The 22,164-nt window shown below is 46.3% G+C and overlaps 1 protein-coding gene across 1 annotated transcript in view; it reads left to right on the top strand.

The window, feature by feature from the left end:
* Positions 1-22,164, top strand: part of LOC144148636 (uncharacterized) — a 145,725-nt gene that overhangs the window by 38,630 nt on the left and 84,931 nt on the right. Inside the window, exons 3-4 of the mRNA XM_077680147.1 lie at positions 12,705-12,914; positions 17,772-17,856. Coding sequence (XP_077536273.1) covers positions 12,705-12,914; positions 17,772-17,856 — 295 coding nt within the window. The remainder of the gene's footprint in view (positions 1-12,704; positions 12,915-17,771; positions 17,857-22,164) is intronic.

Here is a 22,164-nt window from a genome sequence, read left to right as displayed (position 1 = left end):
GTTCCCATGGCTTAGATTAGAGGCCAACAGAACAGCGTCTAAGGATGGGGAGGCCGGAGAGGGCGTTGTTTGTCAGTGACGCATAAAATAAGAGTGAGGGGCAGGCAGTTAGAGAGATGACGCCTTAGCCCCGTGTGCTGCTCTCCTCCCCAACCATCGCCGTACACTCCTCTCCGTGTCTTTTTGCCGTCGGTGCGACGTTCGGTCGTCGCTTCTTTCACTCTTTGTAGAGCCATGTGTGTGAATTCAAGTAACGCCGCATAGGTAATCGTTGTGGGTGTCGTTCGCAGTCTAACGCAGTCCAACCTCTTTGTGGATTGGAGCCAATTTTTGCAAAATTTCCACCTGTAATCGTTATAATAAGTAAATGAAGAACATGAGTCGAACAAAATTATGAGAAAGCAAAAAATAGAAAAATAAAAAAATATAGGGATAAGTGCCGAATTGTGCAGCGTACTGCATTTCCACAAAACATTGTGCTGCTGAGGCCAAGTACGCGGGTTCGATTTCCGGCCGCGGCGGCCGCTTTTCTGAGGGAGACGAAAAGCGAAAACGCCCGTGTATTCGAGATTTCAGCGCACGTTGAAGATACCCACGTGGTTAAAATTAATCCGGAGCCCTCCGCGCTGCGGCGTGCCTCATCGCCTGTGTAGATCCGGTGCGTTAATAAAGGGACAATGAAGTGAGTTTGTCAAGCTCCCATTTCTGCTTGAACTGCGTAGACCGGCTCAAATAAACACACTTTTCATCGTTTATCCGGGCGATAAGGCGGGATGTATCTTATAAATCACGAAAGAAGAAAAACTACTATGCGCGGTTTGCGGCGGCTGCACCAACTAACCACAGTGGCGCGTGGCCTCCGCGATCGGCTACCGGCGGCGCGCCGCCGGCAGCAAATCGCGGAGGCCACGAGTGGCGTCAGGCAAATGTGCTACGTGATAGTACGATGTCCAAGATTAGCATTCAAACAAGTTTCGGTTTCGGTTCTGTGAAACAACGTGCTTGGCATCCGACGTTACTGTTGGATGGGCAATCTCGGTATCTCAATCATCGCCTTACCGCGCTTCTGCCATGTTGTCGGCTGTAAAATGCCTCAGATAAGCCTACCATGGACACGTCCTATGTTACCGTGGTCTAGTGGAAAGAAGGAAACTGGGAGTGGGATTTCTAGTCAATAAAAGCATAGATGGCAACATAGAAGAGTACTATAGCATTAACGAATAGGCAGCAGGTCTTGTAATTAGGCTCAATAAGAGGTACAAGCTCAAGGTGGTACAGGGCCATGCGCCCACACCCAGCCATGACGACCAGGTAGTGGAACGCTTCTATGACGATGGAATCGGCAATGGCTAAAGTAAAAACACAGTATACCGTAGCTATGGGGGACTTCAATGCTAAAGTAGGCAAGAATCAGGCTGGAGACAAGGCAGTTGGGAACTATGGTCTGGGCTGTAGAAATAGCAGGGGGGACCTACTAGTTGAGTTTGCAGAGCGGAATAACCCACGCATAATGAATACCTTCTTCTGTAAACAGGGGAGCCGGAAGTGGACGCGGAGGAGCCCGAATGGGGACCATAAAAATGAAATAGACTTGATATTATGTGATAACCCTGGCGTCGTGAAGGATGTGGAAGGGCTTGGAAGGGTCATGTGTAGTGACCACCGTATGGCAAGATCTCGAATTAGGCTAGATTTGAGAAGGGACCGTAACAAGCTAGTACGAAAGAAGCCGATTAATGAGCTAACAGTAAGCCGTAAAGTAGAAGAATTCAGGATCGCGCTGCAGAACCGATATTCAGCTCTTACCGAGGAAGCCGAGCTTACGACACAGGAAGCCAGCGACAACGTTATACGCATTATGACGGAGTGTGCAGTAGAAGTCGGGGGCACGATCGCTCGACAGAATACTGGTAAACTTTTTCAGGAGACGAAAGATCTAATTAGGAAACGGCCAACCATGACAATCTCCACCCCAGCTGACAGACCAGAACTAGCGGAGCTTTCGAAGTTAATCAATAAGCGTAAGACAGCTGACATACGGAAGTATAATATGGAGAGGATCGAATACGCTGTAAAGAACGGAGGTAGCCTGAAAGCAGTGAAGAGACGTCTTGGCGCGGGGAAAAATCAGATGTATGCACTAAAGATAGGCAAAGCAATGTCATCACAAATAGGGATAAAATAGTCACAGTTACCGAAGAGTTCTATAGGGATGTGTACAGTAGCCGGGACATCCAGGATAATGCCGAACGAGAAAGTAGTTCAGACGAGATAGACATCCCACCAGCAACGACCGAAGAAGTAAGGAAGGCTTTGAAACAAATGAAAGGGGGCAAAGCACCTGGTGAGGATCAGATAACAGCAGACCTCTTGAAGGATGGCGGAAGAATTGTACTTGAAAAACTGGCAAACCTGTATTCGCGATGCCTAATGACCGCAAGTGTGCCAGAATCTTGGAAGAACGCGAACATCATCCTAATCCATAAGAAAGGCGACATTAAGGACTTGAAAAATTACAGGCCGATCAGCTTACTGTCAGTCGTCTACAAGGTACTTACCAAGGTAATCGCTAACAGAATTTCTGCAGCCATACATTTCAGTCTACCTAAAGAACAAGCAGAGTTCCGTAAAGGCTATTCAACAATACACCATATTCACACGATCAATCAAGTGATAGAGAAATGCGCTTAGTATACTGAATCCCTATATATTGCCTTCATAGATTAGGAGAAAGCATTTGACTCGGTCGAAACCCTAGCAGTCATTCAGGCATTACGGAACCAGGGGTAGATGAGCATTATTTAAAAATACTTAGAGAATATCCACAATGGGTCCACAGCTACCATCATCCTCCATAAGGAGACCAGTAAAAACCCTATAACGAAGGGCGTCAGACAAGGAGACACAATCTATCCAATGTTATTCACAGCATGTTTACAAGAAGTATTCAGAAGGTTGGATTGGGAATAGGTGGGATTAATGGTTAATCAAGAATACCTGAGTAACCTCAGATTTTCTGATGACGTTGCCTTGCTATGTAACTCGGGGGACGAATTGCAAAGCATGCTTTCCCCACTGGACAACCGAAGTAGAACCATGGGCCTGAAAATTAATATGCAGAAAACCAAAGTAATGATCAATAACCTCGGGACAGCACAGAAGTTTGGGATAGGGGGCGAGGTAGCGGAAGTAGTAAGCGAATATATCTACTTAGGCCAAGTTGTGACCCGGATCCCAACCATGAGGCAGAGATAATTAGAAGGATCAGAACGGGGTGGACTGCATACGGCAGATATTCTCAAATAATGAATAGCAGCCTACCATTATCCCTGAAGAACAAAGTGTGTGACAGCTGCATCTTACCGGTACTCACCTACGGGGCAGAAACTTGGAGGCTCACTAAGAGGGTTCAACTTAAATTGAGAACGACTCAGCGGGTAATGGAGCGGAAAATGATAGGTGTAACATTAGGCGACAAGAAGAGAGCGGAGTGGGCCAGGAAACAAACGCGTGTTAAGGACATATTAGTAGAAATTAAGACGAAGAAATGGACGTGGGCAGGGCATATAATGTGAAGGCAAGATAACCGTTGGTCATTAAGGGTAACAGAGTGCATCCCTACACTCTAAGCTGCGTAACCCTTAATAGAGGTATACATTTTCGAATTTTTGTAACCTATAATTTATAAGGTACAAATGTAACCTATATCTTCGTAACCTTTATATACGTATACACGTAAGGGTTACGCAGTTATGGGTTACTTTGCAGCTTTCAGCATGTATACCTTTATATAAGTTACATCTACCGCCGTCCAAGGCCACACAAATTGGAAGGTTCACGTGATGTTGCGCGCCAGGCGCGCTTTCGCCGGCGACGCTGTGGCGACACCCCGAAGGCGCCTTTCCCTCGTGGTAAACAAACATTGCGTTAGTGGAAGATATGTGCGACCATGCTGTCCATTGCGCCGTCTAAACTTTTGCGTCGGGTGTCTTTTCTTCGTCCCTTGAATAAACTACCGGCCACACGGCTGGGGCTAAAAGAGAAGTTACTTCTATAATTCCTAAAACAGCAGTGCCAAAAAGCTTGAAAATGTTCTCTTAATATATATGCATTGCATTACCTGTTCGATAATCGTTACCCAGGTTGTCACCCAAAAATCTTCGTGAGTATTGGCAACGCTTAAGTCTTATAAACAGGCATAAGTAAATTTGATGTTTGCATCAGCTTTGTGCCGTTTAAGAAACCAGTATCAAACATGCATGATAGGTCTTTTGCTAAATTGAGCTTTAGTTAAACAACATTAGGCGTTTAGTGAAACCAAGCTTGAGTGGAAACATGCACTTGATAGCATACTCCAAAAGGACGCCAAAGTTATAACATAGCCTTAAGCCAAAAATTCTTGTCTGACAACCTAGGCCATGATTATCAAAAGAGAATTGCAGTACATGCACACATATTTGCGCATTTAACAGGAGCACATTTCCAGAAGTTTGGCATCGGTAGTTTTGAACATTCACATTTATTATTATGAAACACCTGTGCGCTATTTATTAAAAAGCAAAGCTGCGAACCACCCCAACGTTATTATCGTTCCTTAATGAGTATTAGACGAGTGCGGATTCCTGGGCGAATTGGTGTTCCTATATTGCTTTAGACTTCCAGGTAAAATTCGGTTTATTCATATATCCTTATTAAACCTATTTAATAAATATTGCGTGAACAGCTTCACAAACATGGCCAAATATACAAATTCTTTACCTCAATATTTGCACGGATGTATGCAAAGCATTCCGAATTGTTTGGATACTGCCATTGAACAATTTCAGACGAATTCGAGTTTGAGATACAATTATAAGATGGTTCTCAGGGGTGCACTTTCCCAGTACAGCGTTGTTGTCATGGTTCCCCACAGAAAAAACGCAGAATGTGGGAAAGTAGAAAGAACATTTATTACAAATTCACTTTTTCATACAAAGCAGTGTTTATGGCTATGTTCCCTACATTCTCCGTTTCACTCAGTCTAGTATTACACTTGGAATTCACTCGTCTTTACGAATCCATCTTTACACTTCCCTCTTACGTTCCTTTTTACAGTTCCACCTGAGTTGTGATTCCCACACCAAGTTATCGTTTTTTATGCAGCACTAACAAGTTTCTAGGCCGATTGCAATCTGTCTTTTGGACAAACTTTAAATGGTATATATAGTTTCCTGCATGAAAAAAGGCGCTTGGAAAAATTCAGAGATAAGCTTCGCAATTTACGTAGTACACAAGCAGGCACTAAAATCAGGGCACGCTGAAGATTTCCCGCGGTCATCTTGTTCCCTGCTGCCGCAGATGGAGGTATATATGTGAGGGGCCGTCACTTGTATTTCCCCACCTTGAAGAGCCATCTACAGAAAATTTCAGAAAAAGAACGAAATCCAGTGCAACCATAAGCCCCTCACACCAAACCACAGGCATGTGAAGTACGAAAAATATATTGCACGGAAATGAAGACGGAGACCAGAGAATGAAATGAAAGGCCACACCAAGGAGTGATTTACGGCCTTTCCTAATAATTTCACATCATTTCAGTAATCGTTACACAGAGTAATTTGGCCGCATTGTTCAGAACAACGCGAAGCCACTATAGTCATAAAGGCCAACCTTCCCGAATTTTAATCGTGCCGTGTTCCAGTTTATCTCGCGAAATGTTTCTGCATGCTCACCCAGAACAGGCAGAAACTTTGGGCTACGAGATAAACTGACATACATTTGCAAAAGAGAAAACAAAAACGTTTCCGCGCCTTCATGTGGAATCACTAGTACACGCAACAGAACGAACGTCGCACTAAACCCAGGAAACGTGCTTTCACGATGCTGACGCCACCTGCGTCACATTTTACGCTGTACTTAAACATCATCCTCATTCCCCCCCCCGCCCCCTCTTGTACTGGCAGTTTCATTTTGAACAAGGATCCCACGTGGAAGCCGAAACGTTTTTCATTTAAGTAAAGTGTTCTTATCGGTGGTTTCTTCCTCAGCTATCAGTAAAAAGGAATCGCCAACTTACATTTTTTCTTCGTCCAGATGTGTTGTGGGAGAGGATACATCTAGAACTTGCACCGATCTTCAAGTGGCATTCCCAGGAGGTCTGTACCTGTAATGACTCGAAGGGTTATTTGGGTTAAAATGTAATAGGCTTTAGAGCTGGGCAGTTGGTATACATTCATAATGAAAGAACACCTCAAACTTGACAAGACAAAGAAAAGAACACAGCACAAGCACTCACTAACAACTGGAGATTTCTTACAGAGCTATTTTAGAAAAAGAGTTCTTCTTGTTGGCTCTGCAAAACCACGCATCTTATAGAATAGCTAGAGTTGCTGAAAAACTACAAAGCTCCATGCTGAGGAAATCGTTATGTGAATTCATAACGTTTTCATGTAGTAACGAACTGATAGAAAGAATCACTTAACATGAGGCAAAATAAGATACGAAATATAACATCATAACACTTGAAGAAAGGCCTCGCATTTTTACAAGTGAATCATACTTTTGTCTGTGCAGGCCTGGGTGCCATCTTTACAAAGAATATTTGAATGAATGTGTTTTAGTTATTGCATTTTCATACCGTTGTTTCCGTTGAAATCAGACTTCATTTCAACTTGTGTCTTACGCACGGGAGTCCTGGTTGTCAGCTCAAGGAACACTGCCTGCAAGAAAAAACAGTAGTGCTGATAAGTCATAGCATAGGTAGCCAGACGCAACCACACTTTTTGAACAGCCAGGATCCGATGAGGGTGCAGAACCCATTTTTACACCTGCACCTTTATCTGTGTAATTCGTCACAATTTCTGTATCATCAAAAAACAACAATCAAGCAGCCTGCATGCTGGCTCATACATACCACCATCCTGTAAAGTCGCTTTACTGCACTACACTAGGATCACGCGAGACAATCATTTGCCCTGCAATACCACGCGAATAAATAAACGACTGATTTGTGCGAATGAGAATAATAAACCACTTAACATGGTGGAAATGGCCCGCTGTCTCAAAATGACTAACACCAGATTTACCCACTCAAGGAAAAGAATGAAAAAAATAAGGAGTGTTGTACATACGAAAACTTTTTATTGTGCCGTAAGGGAAACTTTCACAAAAAAATAGGCTTGTACTGGACAAAAGTGAGTTTAGAAATTTCTGGCAGCATTTAGTGGACTACGTTTCTGCAGCACACACCTTGTGTTTATCCGGATATATTACTACAAGACCAATAAAATGGACACCATTCCGAATATATGCAGCGAGAAAAATGAACATTTCCCGACAACTGAAACAAAATGATAATACCCAGAAAATAGAGCGATAATATAAGACTTTAATGGGAAAAAATTAAATTATTCAAACAGAGCTGCCTGACAATTACATGGGCCAATAACTCGTCAAGTGCGCCCGATGCAGCGTACAGCGTAAACAAATCGCTCAACACATGACGAAGGCGCGCAAACAGAGCAGAAAGCAGGTCACGGGAGCCGTTATCTGTGCTTTCCCGATCGTCCGCTCTAGTCTGACGCAACGAACGCAAGCCCGTGATTTCATTCAATTGCCGTCGCGGACAACAGAAAACGTCCAGCGAAGCAACCAGTCAGGTAACGACAATCCCTCTCGAATGCTGCAATTTCAAATTGAATAGCCCCCAGCGAAAAGATATATCCAATGAAAACACCGAAACCGTCACGGGAATATACGCACCGAGTTCGCTTTCACTGCCGCCGCGGCATTGGTCCAACATGCGAACTTGATGCTGGTCGTAGAAGAACGGGCCGTGCAGCGCTGCCAGTCACAAATGGGCTCGCCGCAGCCTCCGCGACTCACGCCGACAAATAAGTCTTGTTACAGCAATCCTCGCTTCATCGTAGGGGCATCACAGCGGTTAAAAGGCTCGAGTGGCGCGAAAACGCGGCCGATGGGCCTGCCGGCGCCGCCATTTCTCTATATCCCGTCATGCAACGGAGAAATCAGCGGCCGCCGGGAGAGAAGTCGCGACGAGCATCTCTTAGAGGTTACAGGGCGTTTTATAGGTTACAACGTAGAGGTTACATGTCAGATTTTGTTGATGTAACCTATAAATCATTATTGTAACCTATAAATCGCTTTTAACCTCACGCTTGTAACCCTTAGAACGGACTGGAATAAAGAAAACATCAAATAGAATCCATTGTAACCTTTATTTTATAGGTTACTTCCGTTTAAAAGTTACATTATGGGTTACCCGGATTAGAGTGTAGAGAAGGCAAGCGTTGCAGGGGGCGGCAGAACGTTAGATGGACAGATGAGATCAAGAAGTTTGCAGGGATAAATCGGTCACAGTTGGCACAGGACCAGGGTATATGGAGAATAATGGAAGAGGCCTTTGCCCTGCAGTGGACGTAGATACGCTGGTGGTGGTGATCATGATCATGATGATGATGAAGCCTACCAGAGAAGAACTTCTTGCTGGGCCGGCTAGTTGGTGAAGAGTTGCCATGATTTGAAGCGCAAGAAAAAAAACAGAAGACACGAACAAAGAACAGAGTAGACGAGACAGGCGCTATTCTCGTCTGGTGCTATTAGACGACCCAGGCGCTATTAGCCCCTGTCTCGTCTACTCTGTTCTTTGTCAGTGTTTTTTTGTTGTTGTTGTTGTTGTTTCGCTTCAAATCAAAGCCTACCATGACGGCTTGAAATAGTAGCAATCACTTGCCGAGGCCTACGCAGTGGATGAGCGCCCTCAGCGACGCCTCACCACCGACGCTCAAATGCCATGCGCTTTTCCCCCTTCTTTGCAGCTTGCCTCATTCATGCCTGTATCGTAAAAAGCGTGTTCGCACCAAGCTGCTGATTCGGTCGTGTACCCACTGCCCTCAAGCAGTCGGTACTAATGGCAACAACACGCCAACGAGAACTCGCTAGCGCGTCAGTGTCAGTCTGCGCGCGTTCTGCGAACTCGCTCGTGGAGCAATGAACGTTAGGGCCAAACATGGTGAATTCAGTATAGAAAACATCGGCTGGAAACGAAGAAATCAACTTACAAAAAAAAAGGATGTACCCTCGGGGATTCGAACTTAGGACTTCCAAAATAACATACCTAACGCCATAACATACCTAACGTCACACGAAAACGCCACAGAGAATGGGCGAGGATGCATAGAGGCGGACACCATTTTGGACTCGATATTTCTACTAAATGAATTAGCGTAAACGCACCCAGTCTGGTCGAAATATGGCCTAGGGACTCCGGACTACAATTGTGCTAGTAATCCCGCAATGTTTACAAATCCCTTCAGTGTCCCTTTAAGCCTCATAATCAATCAATCATTTCCACAAAAATACAGATTTTGCGGAAGTTCTACGGGCAATCGTTATAACAGCGTAAGTGGACATAATTGGTCGAACAGAGTTTTGGAAAACCAGAAAACAGTATCTGTAAAGGAATCGAACTCTAGACAGGCAGCATAAAAATCATTAGTTGACAATTATTTGATTTTCCGCAGATTTTTAATCTCTAACTGAACGTCTAAGCCTGAACAGGGGCACAGTCATCAGTTTATCCCTGGTCAGTCTCCCCGAGTGGATACGTGTCAAACACATTAAAAGGATCACCGTCATCATCGTCATTAGAGACCGTGGATAAAGTTGGCTTTTTAGAACTTCCTGTTGGCTAGTTGGTGAGTAGTTCACATGCTTTGAAGCGCCTGCCATGTGTACTCTGTGTTCACCATTATGTTTATTCGTTGCGTTTCAATTCATAGAAAAGCTGGCTTCGCCGAAAGGCTTTTCGGCGTGCGCCGCCAGCGACATCGCAAGTTACCCAGCACCAGTGTTGCGGAGTTACCACTCCGGAATTGGAATGACTCCGGATTCATTCCACCTTTTTGAGATGCTGGAATGGAATGGGAATGGAATGAGGACGACGCTTGAAGGAATGGAATGGGAATGGAATTAAGCGCCTTTTGCCCGAAATGGAATGGGAATGGAATGTGGATTTTTAGACGATGGCGTCACCATTGCTGGCGCTTTCCGGCTACTTAATTAGTATGTGGCGACGACTGCGCCCGTATATCTAAAAGGGAACACCGGTGACTAAAACGAGAACGCATACGTGGCACCTCGAGCACCTCGAATCCGCGCAGCCTGCCGCAGCGCGTGTGAAATTGAACTTCTAGCGGAGCAAGCGCGTCTGGCCAGTGGCACCGCTAGGTGGGCTCTTCGTGCTTTGACAGGCTTTTTGAGGCATAGCTTTCTCTGTACAACTTTCCGTGGCGCCGATGGCAGACGGGCGTCTCCCTTAGTAGCAGGTGCCGTATTGCCAGGCTAGCAGGCGGGGAATACTACCGAGCAACAGGGGAGGGGAAGGAAGGAGTGGATTATGAATGTAGCGCGTCCGAAGCCACGGTGTTTCTCACCGTAAGATGATGCTGCGAAATCTTGGAGGTAACAATATAAAGCATTCGTGCACGAAAATGAAACATGAAACGTGTTTGCTTGGCGTTCTCCTCCTTTCCTCCCTACCCGGCGCGCAATGAAATTGCAAGCCGACCTGGTAGGCATCCCGCGGGAATATGGCGCCAACATGTCGACAGTCTGTCCGTGTGTTGCAGCGATGCGTCGTGGCTCCAGAAAATCAAAACCAAGGCAGCAAAAAAAAAAAAAAAAAACGAAAATTCGGGTGAGGGATTTGCGTGCCCGGCACCCGCCATAAGCGTAAGAAGCGAGCTTCGGATATGTTACTGATCTTTCTACCTCCACTCTCTGCTACAGCGGCTGCGGTACTGGACAGATGGATATACGATGCAGAACGCACAGCTGCCGCACGGCGTTTGTTTCTGACAGGCCCAGCTCCAATAGCGTCTTTTCTTTTTTGCGAGTGCTTTGACAGAATTCAGCATTGCGATGCAGTGTTTTGCTTCGATCAGAATGTACGGCCTTCTCCTCCAGTTGCACCAAACTTGTTCATGGTTTGGTTGCTGTGCTTCTGTGCCCGTGGCCCTTGCGGCTGGGCACAAGCGTATTTCATTACTGAAGGCTTAGTTGTAGGCTTGAAAGCTGGAGCATCGCCACTATATAAGTAGGAAGGTCTCATTTCAAAATTTTGGTCTGGTCCTCATGCATATTGGTTGCGCGTTTATGGAAACACACCGCTTTGACCATACTTTTTTAGTTTGTCACGGCTCCCGTCACAATATCGTTCTGTCCGTTTAAATATAGGGGGTCATAAATAATGTCCTGAATTGAACGGATGGGGTTGAGGTAGTGCCGGGGCAATAAACAAGTGCAATGGAGGTCAACCTGGAAGCAGGGCGACTTTCATACCGTGAATGCAAAACTCTTAACAGTGTTTAGGGCCGCTACACTCCCGTCTCTGGCGTTTGTACAGCATCATTAGGGCTCAATGCTGAACATTCAATTGAAATCATTGAAGTAAGCATTTCGAATGCGTGTACATGTGAGCAAGCGCCGCGCGACATGCGAGTTATCCACAGCATACCATTTATGCTGGTATGACGGTACGCAAAGCAGATGGCAAGATAGCATGCCAGAGACTGTGCAACAAAACGGAAAAAGCAGACATCAACGTAATAGCCGCTTCATCTCGCGTCGCGCAAGAACAAACCGTTAAACCATCCTAACATACCAATACTATAATACGTAGTGGGATTCCACTACATAACATGCAAGAAGCGGCAGTGTGACACTGCCCGTTTTTAAAGCGAAAACTTTTTTTAGTGGGACCGATCGCATTCTGTCAAAAAACATACATTATACCGGTTGCTCTACCGCAAAACGCTAAAGTCTCTACCAACAGGGCGCGTGTGTGAAACCGAGGACCTCAAATTAAGTCTCTCTCTCTCTCTCTCTCTCTCTCTCTCTGAAACTGGGCTTCTAGTGTGTCAAAACGCTTATTTGAAAATCGCAACAATCTAACGGTTTTAAATAAGACAACATACGCTTCGATCATGAAGAAGGAGTACAATAGTAGTATGCCTTTATCTTATAAACCACGGAACGTTGTACTTTAGGTCGTTCTGAGGATACGTTTACTTAGTGCGTGAAAAATTGTGGCATGGGTTCGTTCTTCGCTTGCGGTTTGGAAGGTCAGTTAGACAAACTTTCAGCGGAAGTTGGACGCACTTATAGTTTTCGTGCTTATCTCTACTTTTGTTAGGAAGGGACGGGTAGTTGTTCTAAAAGCGTGAGGGTTCCGGCTAGTTGGTAATCCATTAGCAACACAGCGCGAAAAAAGACCAAGGACGAGACGGAGGACGAGTCTTCGTCTCGTCCTTGGTCTTTTTTCGCGCTATGTTGCTAGTAGTTGTTCTGCGCGAGATATGTAACCAACATGCTAACCACCTCCCAACTTCGGTGACAAGTGACACATTTTGCATACTTTTTCAGTTTTCAACTCGTATCATAACGTCAGATTCATGTTGCGTTCGTAGGTAACTCGATAGAGCACCTGAGGCAGTTTTTATTTTAAGGAATTGAAGGAATGGAATTGAACTTCTTGTCCATTCCAGGAGTGGGAATTGGCAAACTTCTGTCATTCCGAGGAATTGAAAGGAATGGAATCACGACAAGTTCTAATTCGTCGGAATGGAATTGGAATGGAATGGGGATGTCCATTCCGCAAGACTGCCCAGCACACGCTTCACCTGAAAAGGCTCTGTTTTTTGCAGGGATCCAGCAGCTTTCCCCCATGAAAGAACAAGCTTAACGGACGCTGCAGAAAAACGGGATGCTCCAGTAGAACACGGGGAGGATTGGACGGGCAACACTGGCGACGTCCTTGACCACCAGAAAGAACAGGCGATGGAAAACAATCCAGGGGGAACTTCCACGCCGTGTCAAATAAACGCAGCGAGCGCTCAAGGAAACTCTAAACTCAGGTAAATTTTTGCTTCCTTAATGAAAGATTTCCTTTGGCAAGGAAAAAAAAGATACCACAGTCAACGGGAGAACCCGTAATATAAAACCAAAGTATAGCTTCGGCGATTATTAAACCTTCGAGAAGCTTCCATTTATGGCAGACGTGTTTGGACGGAGCTGAGCGAATTTTCTCATTTTCGTCAGGAAATCTGCAATGTAAGTTCCAAACCTTTCGTCTTCTTCTGTACGTTCTAGAGCCGCTTCGTACCTAATCTGAACCTGGTAGCACCAATTTGTTTTAAAATTATACACGTTTTCTTTTTTTGACGCGGGGGCGGCCCCGCGCTCTATCACATGCAAGCAAAACAACCCTAGCTTACATCCGCAAAAAGGTGACCCTTTAGATGCCATAGTAACGTTATCGCGTTGCTGTTCAGATAGTTGAACAACTTAAATCAGCTGGCCGGGCGCATTTTTGGTAAAGTTTAGATTACAGCCAAAAGCCGAAATGTGGTACCTCTTGTAACCTCTTGTAATGTGGTAACGGAGCCTTGTGGTACCTCTGGGGTACCACAAGGCTCCGTTCTTGGGCCACTGTTATTTCTCATCTTCATTAATGATATCACGGAGAACGTTTCCTGTAACATAAAGCTATTCGCCGACGACTGCATTGTTTATAAAGAAATTACCAGTTATTCCGATCACCTTGAGCTTGCTGATTCATTAAACCATCTTGCCCATTCATATCGACAACAGGCGCGGAAAGACGTAGACTAAATTTCTTTCTTAGTCTACGTCTTTCCGCGCCTGTTGTCGATATGAATCAGCACCAACTCGCCCAGCTTGCCATCATCTTGCCCAGTGGTGCACCGATTGGCAAATGTCGATTAACCTTAAAAAAACTCTACGTATGAGTCTAACAAGAAATAAATATCCTGTAAACTACGTTTACAGTATTATTGGCGTGAAACTTGAAAGAGTAAATGAACACAAATACTTAGGTCTAACAATTACTTCACAACTTAGATGGGATGCACACATTGACAAAATAATTTCAAATGCGCTGCGAAAGTTGTTTTATCTTCGCAGATGCCTTCGAATGGCTCCACAATCTACCAAGCTTTTAGCCTACACTACCTATGTGAGACCGGTTCTAGAATATGCCAGTACAATATGGTTTCCCCAAACAGTCACTAGCGTAAACAAACTTGAAAAAGTACAAAGGAAGGCAGCGCGATTCATTTGCAATAGATATAGGCGTACTGATTCCCCGACGAATATGTTATATGTTATCTTCCTACACTCGCGGCTACAGCAAAACAGGCACGCCTGAAATTTCTTTTTCAGTTAATTCACAACCATTACAAAATCGACAAATCCAGGTACATTTTCCTACCAGAATCCCGCACAACCCGGCATACACACTCCCATACTCTAAAAGAATATTCTTTCCAGAACGACACCTTCAAGAACTCTTTTTTTCCCCGAGCTATACGAGAATGGAATAGTTTAGACCCCTCCGTTGCTAACACAAATTCGCTAAAGGACTTTGCCTCAAAAATAGAAAATGCAACATCTTAGCCCACCGTGCCTTCATTGGTAGATGCATTACAGCCTCCCATTGAACTGTTTGAGTGGCCGAGGACTCTACATGTGTGCAGTTATTTGTAGTGTTTTATCCCTTTTCATGTAACATTCCTTTTCTGCTAGTGTTACTGAGGTTTGAAATGTGTTTTTTTGTATTTCCGGCTACAAATGTATGTTTTGAAATTAGTTTTTTGTGTTTATCGTTTGTTCTGTAAATATTTTATGTATAACTATACTGAAACTTATTTCGTATTCTGCTGTGTATACTATATAGACCATCCGCGTTTAAGATTGCAGTTCTTCTTTCTTTTTCTTACCGCATGTTTCTGCTGTTTGTGTAGACTACGTGTATGTAAAATCTGCAAGCCCAGCTGCTATGGTCTCGGGAAGAGACTGGCAGTATTGTAAAATAATAATAATAATAATAATAATAATAGTAAACAAACAGTCACTGTACGTCCGAAAAGCTTCCACCCACACAGTTCGGCTTAACTCAAGCCGATGTGCTTTCGCCGGTGATTTTATATACGGCGTGTTGTTCGGGCCGTGTCCAAATTTGGTCGTTGTGGCTGTGAACAGCCGCACTCTCATGGTTATCCAACGGGCAGTCTTTGTCGGCCAGTCCACCGGCTTACGTTCACACGGCTAGACTCCAGCCATAGGGCTCAGACCATTCGATAGCCACCCGTGTGCGGCCGAAGTACGGCCACCCGAGATCAGCCGAAATGCATCGGCATCGTAGGACTCCATCCAGACTACAGCCGCCGAAGTTCGGCCATGCTACGGGCATTGGAGTTCAGTCGCAGTACGGTAACTGGACTGAGGCCGGTGGACGGCCAGATGAATCAGCCGCACAAAGCCCACCTCTTTGGGTCCCCTGCACCCACTTCAAAGTTATACCGCACGACACCACCAGCCGTCTAGCCTTCGGTACAGCCCTGCTTAATGATCAGCCCTTAGTTGACAACAAATCCATTTGTTAAGCGCTGCTTACAATTTGTCGCTCCTCCTATTTGCTGTGCCTGTTTGGCTGTCGGATCAAAAAAATATTTATTTCTTTGCTATGGCTGGAGTGGGTGTATTGTCCAATTTCCGATATCTTGTGTGCGGCCCAGCTGTAATAACAAGGAGGGGGGGGGGGGGTGGAGGGGGGGCAGGGGTGGAGCGCGCTAAAACTAGTAGGTTGAATTTTACAAAGGTGAAAGTGCCGCTTTTAAGCAATTTCTTTAGGACAACCGTCCTGAGCCCTTCAATATTCCGACTAATTCAACTATTTTCACGACAGGTCACTGACCAGTTTATTTGTATATAAAACCCGCAAGCATGCCTTTATGAAGCGTTTTGGTACCACACAGAATACTCAGGAACATTGCATATAACTTCCTTCACACAAAAAGTATGTCCAGTTTTTGACCATGGTCCTTGGAATAATCCGTGGTGTCTTTCAAGGATGGCAGGACGCCAGCACTGAAATCGTCATTGGGTAGGTTGCATACATTCTGAAAACTGAGGGATCATTTTGTGCTTTCAGAAAAATTACATGCTTTCAAAATAAGCCTGACGTTGTAGGAGATGCAGAGAGCACCTCCGCAAGGTGGCCAGTGACGTTTTTGCCGCGCTCATGCGGGTGTGCTCCTAAGCTGACTACAGAGTCGCTCACAAATAAAAAAACAGACTATAAAGATGTCTTGTGTCAGGCAAATAAATGGCAGCTCAGAGCGAAAAGTAATGAAATATAACACGGATTGAAGGTGGGCCAATTGGTACAGAGCTCAGTTACAAAGCAGCGCGGGAAACGAGACTACAGAAAAGCGCGCTTAAACGGCGCTGACACAAAAAAAGGGCACACAGACACAGCCGTGTCCTGTCTCTGTGACCTTAACACGTATTAAAGGGAGGTTTATATTGGCGTACCTTTTCCAAAACGTGGCATCTGAAAAAAAAGCGCTTCATTCCTGTCAACAGGGTTAAGGAAAAAAATTAAAATTAAAAGAACACTGCAAATGCCATCAGTTAAGTCTTGCCTCAAATATGCCTAATGTTTTGTTTTCTCTTACCAATATTGGCAAATATGAAGACTGTTTTCAAATTGAGTGGTTTGGAAACGTAAATTCTTCTCTTCTGTTCCTCACGCTTTTATTATGGAGGCGAAATGCGAAAACGCCCGTGTGCTCGAGATTTCGGAACACGTTAAGGATCTCCAGGTGGTGCTCAGTTCGGGCAAGCGTACCCGAGCCGAGCTTTATTGCCTCCGGCATGCGAGTAGTAGCGTGGTGAAGCGAGTGGTCAGGCAGTCTTGCTGCCGCCTTGACAAAGATGACGAGAAGCCGCAGGCAAACTTTACTTGTTTACTGCATCGCGAGAGATGAGCCGAAGCTAGATAAGAACAAGGCCCTTATGGGCGAAGTTACAGTACAGCACTCGACCAGAGTGACACCATTGATTCACTGCTCCAACAGGAATGAAATTCAGCGCTTCGGAAGTGTCTTATTTATAACCTAAGTGCTAACAGTCAAACAGGCGTTCCCTTTAGTTTTTGCACATGGCGTGGAATGGTGCAAACACACACAAGGCCCTTTCGAGCGTTCGTGAGGGGTCGGTAGTAGCGGAGCGCGCTGAGTCCGAGAGAGGGAAGGGAGGGTTTCTCAGCTGCGGCTTCGGCGTCCTTGGGACAAGTCTCTGCATGCCTTGTCTGCCACCGCCGAAGTTTGAATCCTGCCGACAGTGAGGCGCCAGCGATCCGGACTTCCCAGGCATGTTGCGGCTCGTTGGGATCCCTTGGCTTTCGCGTCAAGCCTGAGTCACCGAGACAGAGGCGCCAATTCGAAAGGCGCATGTATTCGAGGCTTCACCACATAGCCCAAAAGCCCTGTACGAAGCTTGAAGCACAGGGGGTCGACCATTGGTAACAGGGGTCAAAATTATTACGGAGCCCTCCCCTGCGGCGCGCCTCAGCGCCTGTGTAGCGTCGGTGCGGTAAACCCCATAAAGTTATAAAATCTTCTGTTCCTCGGCCACTTGTCATGCTTTTCCCCTCCCGTCTTGCTCCTCCAAGCGTAAGCATGGTGATTTGGTCCAGTCGATTCAATTTTAGCGTGTTCCTCTTTTTGCGTACCCCATACTGGAAACATTCGTTTCTGTGGGACGAACATCAATGCCGGCACGAACAACGTGCGTGACCGCTTTTTGTGATTTACTCAAGTAGATTGGTGTTTCGACGAAAAAGTGATTTATATAGGAAGATGAGTGGCTTTTCGCTGTTCGCATGAAGACGTACATTTTTTTTACAGAGCTGCAAAGCCTGATCGCGATGACGGAGGCTGCTACCTCGGCCAAGAGCAGCCCATCGCGGCATGTTCCGGTAAATCACATTCGGTAAGCTTCCCAATGTCTAGTGGAGTTGACACCTCCGACGCTACCTTTTTGGCAGAGGAGCTATTTAACCATTTAGTTCCGCCGTGGAGCGTTATCAGAAAACTATCATCATCTATGAAATGGGGGGGCGGGGGGGGGGGAAAGGGAAGGCGCAACTGCAAAGCCAAGAAGTGTGAAAGTGGCGAAGAGGCAGGGAGCCCACGAGCAGGGGAGTGCGCCCCTTAAAGGGACACTGAAGTGATATGCAAACATTGCGGGATTACTAGCGCAAATTGTAGTCCGGAGTCCCCAGGCCAAGTTTCGACCACTCTAGGCGCGTTTACGCGATTTTATTTAGTAGAAAAACTAATTCGAAAATGCTGTCCTCCTCTCTTTACGCTCGCCCATTTTCTGTGGCGTTTTCGTGTGACGTCACGAGGGGATGAGCTGGCAATTGGCTGCGCCACGGCTGCGCTACTGCACGGCTCCCCGGCCGACAGAGTCAGTCGGCCCCGCCCAGCGTCTCGTCCGCCGGCCGCCGGCGGGTCGTCGCAATCAAGGAGGTTAAAAAAAAAATTGCTTGGTCGCAATTCGTTCGCTTAGTTGAAACGAAGCCAGGACACGTTTGTGAATGGAAGAATGTGCCTTTCTTTAATTGGTTTGTTTGTACACTGTATCTAGCTCCAAGTCAAGGTCGCTTCACACAAGCGCTGCACATGCGACGCTTCGCTGACTGGTACGCCAGTAGGAAAATATAAGGCCTCTTGAAGGCGGGAGAAGAGTCAGCGAAGTCAATATAGGTACTAAGCAAATAAAATCAACTGATATTTTTACCGTACAGCGTAAAACTAGGGCGCGGGAAGCACTTTTTTGCGCTGGGCGAACAAGCACAGGGGTCAGCAGCACGACTACGCATCTGCGAACGCTTTTCCGTCTACGAAATGCAATTGCTAGACGTGAGCTACTGTGGAAACTCGGGCGACGCTTACTGCACGATCGCAGTACAACAAATAGTCACCTAAGCGGCTTGAAATGCCAAAACTAAATAAAAGTGTAAACCGATTGTACAATATATACCCTATATTAGCAATGCCTCCGCGTCCCGCTCCGTGGCTCAGTGGTTTGGGGCGCTAGGTATGTTACCGCGAATGTTTTGCAAGTCACGAGTTCGAATCCCCGCGGGTACATGCTTTTTTTTTTTTGTAAGTTAACTTTTTTGTTTTCCGCCGATGTTTTCCATATTTATTTCACCTTTTTTTGGGTCGCTACGTTCATGGCTACACGAACTAGTTCACAAAACGCGCGCAGGCTGGCACTGGCGCGCTAGCGAGTTCTCGTTGGCATGCTGTTGCCATAAGCACCGACTGCTTGCAGGCAGTGGGCACAGTCCAGAATGAACAGACCCTTGTCCTGGTGCGAACACGCTTTTTACGATACAGGCATGAGGGAGGCAAGCTCCAAATATGGGGGAAAAGCGCATGACATTTGGGCGTCTGCGGGTACGCGGAGGGCGTTCATGCACTGCGTAGGTCTTGGCTAGTGAATGCTACGATTACAAGCCGTCCTGGGAGGCTTATCTTGTGCATTTTACAGCCGACAACATGGCAGAAGCGCGGTACGATGATTACTGAGATATTGAGAATGCCCATCCAACAACGCCATTGGTTATGTTTTACAGAACCGAAACCAAAACCGAAACTTGTGTGATTGCTAACATTGGGCATCGTCCAATCACGGCGCCCCTCCTCCCAACGTCACAGCCTTAGTTGGTGCGGCCGCCGCAAACCGCGCATGGTAGTTTTTCTTCTTTCGCGCTTTGTAAAATAATTACCGATTTGTCAACCGGATAAACGATGAAAAGTGTGCTAATTTGAGCCAGTCTACGCAGTGCAAGCAAAAACGGGAGCTTGACAAATTCACTTCAGTGTCCCTTTAAGAAAAACATTACACCATCTTCCCGTAGGGGAACCCTGAGTAGTATGCGAAGCAAGCGCGCGATTTAGGAGGATCGCCCGGCGTCATTGTTGTTGTTGTTGGTGTTACTCTTCTTGTGGCACATATTCACGCGGGGGACTGGCGAAGAAACGGGGTGACTTTTTGGGGCTAAAACGCCCACCTCATAGCCTTATACAATCAGCCTGTAGGAATTGGGGAAGCGGTTACCGAATTATATAATAGATCTAGATAAAAATCAGTGATTGATGCCATTTTTGTGGGAACCATCTTCCGGTAGGGGAACCCTGAGTAATATGCGAATCAGCCATGAGGTCGACTGAAGTTCCCATTAGTATTCAGTTCGTCGTTTCCGTTGACGTTCAGCTTCGCGTGCCTTCGTTGTATCAGTAGCTTCTTGACGTAGTTTGAATGAGTGAAGGACATAAGGCGCGTTCGTAGCACATGATCCCGTCTCGCTTTACAGCGCAGCGGGAGGAGCGCCAGGTACCTCCGTTGCGGCCAGAGGGTCGTGGGATCGAAACCGGGCGCCGCCTTTAATAGTGGACTGCGCTGATGTCAGCCCAAACGCTGACGGGGCTGAAGAGACGCGCATGCGCAGTAGAGTGCGGACGGAGGACGACAAGGGAGGGACTGATACAGCCCCGAGCATGTGATGCTCCGCCTCTAAAAATGTGGTTGGGAAGGTCCCGGGTAATCAAACCCAAAACTTTTATGCTGTGAAACCGGCCACCTAAACAGTTGGCCACCCCCCAAGGTTGCGCGTTACGCCCAAGGGTACGCATTTAGTAGCGGGGAGTAACACTAAAAATAAGAAAAGTAGGTTGTGTTGGCACGCAGTGCGCAATACCTACAAGGACAAATACGCAGATAGGAATTGATTGATTTGATTGATTGTAGGGTTTAACGCGCCGACGCAACGCAGGCGATGAGGCGCGCCATAGTGGAGGGCTCCGGATTAATTTTGACCACCTGGGGATCTTTATCGTGCGCCGAAATCTCGCACACACGGGCGTTTTTTTGCTTTTCGCTTCCATCAGGAAAGCGACCGCCGCGGCCGGGAATCGAACCCGCGACCTCGTGCTCAGCAGCGCAACGCCTTAGCCACTGAGCCACCGCGGCGGGTCAGATAGGAATTGTCACAAGTGTTAGAGGTAAATGGGTTAATTTTGAAGCGGAAAACTAATTAAACCTAACAACGAATTTGTGCCAAAACCAAAATGCGTGCCAAAACCATTCCATCTTGCCTTCCCTGGCCGTGCCATTGCTAGGCGGGAAGGCAAATGCACGCATTGGTTTCCGAGGTTGCGAAGAAATACTTAAAGAACAAAAAAAGCGATAACGTAACCCTCCCAATCAAGAACAACAGAACGAAATTAAAATACCGCCGCCGAATGGAACAAAGAGAGACGAACCAAGGGGAAAAAACGCCTCGCATGTTTGGAATCTAACCGGTCCCACGTTACGAAACCGGTTTCTAAGGGTTTGCGCTTCTGGCGTGATATCTCGTGTGTTGTTATCGTTCCCAGTTCACGTGCGTTCGCGTCTGAAGTGGGGGGCACAGACGCCGACTTCGCGATGGCGGTTGACGCGGGTTCTAGCGCAAGCTAACGCGGTCCACTTTGGGAGAGGTGTGAAAGTCTGCGGACTTTTTAAAACGATCCGGGCCTGCCAGTCATGGCGCACTTTCAACGGCAAGTTCGGAAATCCTTGTGAGGTGCAAGAGCCGGTTCTCCGACGAAGGGGCTGGGGCCGCCATATATGGTTTTCTCCAGCCTTACATCATTCGTAAAAGCAGTGCCACTTTTTTGTATGCGTCGCATATCTCAACAAAGGGGAGTGACTTTCGTAACGTTACGTTTTTGCTGTCGCTTTGTTGAAGTCATTGTTTGCTTCAAAAGGAACGTGCACGGTTGGTAAAAAGTGTTTTCGGCGTCACAACGAGCTTTAATACGTGGAATATAACGGCAATCGACTCTTACAGGCTACTAGAACTAGTGGATGTGATCCTATGTGCCAATACTGTTTAGCGCAAAAGGAAACTTGGGTGGATTTCAACCAATACGCAAGTACACATGCTAGAACCGCATCGTTTTTAATTAGATACACACGTTGGATGGGTCTTTACGAAAGGCTGTGGCTAGCGTTCCGTCCAGACGGAACGATATACAAGTGCTAAAGTTCCGTCCAGACGGAACGGAGCGCTGCGGGTTATCCTTCCGTCCAGACGGAATGCAACTGAGAGCGTAGCGTTCCGTCCAGATGGAGCCGGCGTGAAATTTGTACAGTTCCGTCCAGACGAAAGCAAAACGGCTAATTAGATGCTATGCTGGTTCTTCAGATTTGGTGTAGAGGTTGCCCCTCGGATAATGGCAC

This window comes from Haemaphysalis longicornis, unplaced genomic scaffold (assembly GCF_048455015.1).
Source record: "Haemaphysalis longicornis isolate Haplotype H1 unplaced genomic scaffold, Haemaphysalis longicornis Haplotype H1 scaffold_8, whole genome shotgun sequence".
NCBI classification, from domain to species: domain Eukaryota; kingdom Metazoa; phylum Arthropoda; class Arachnida; order Ixodida; family Ixodidae; genus Haemaphysalis; species Haemaphysalis longicornis.
Note: the sequence above shows the minus strand (reverse complement) of the source record. Positions and strands in the feature narration are given on the sequence as shown.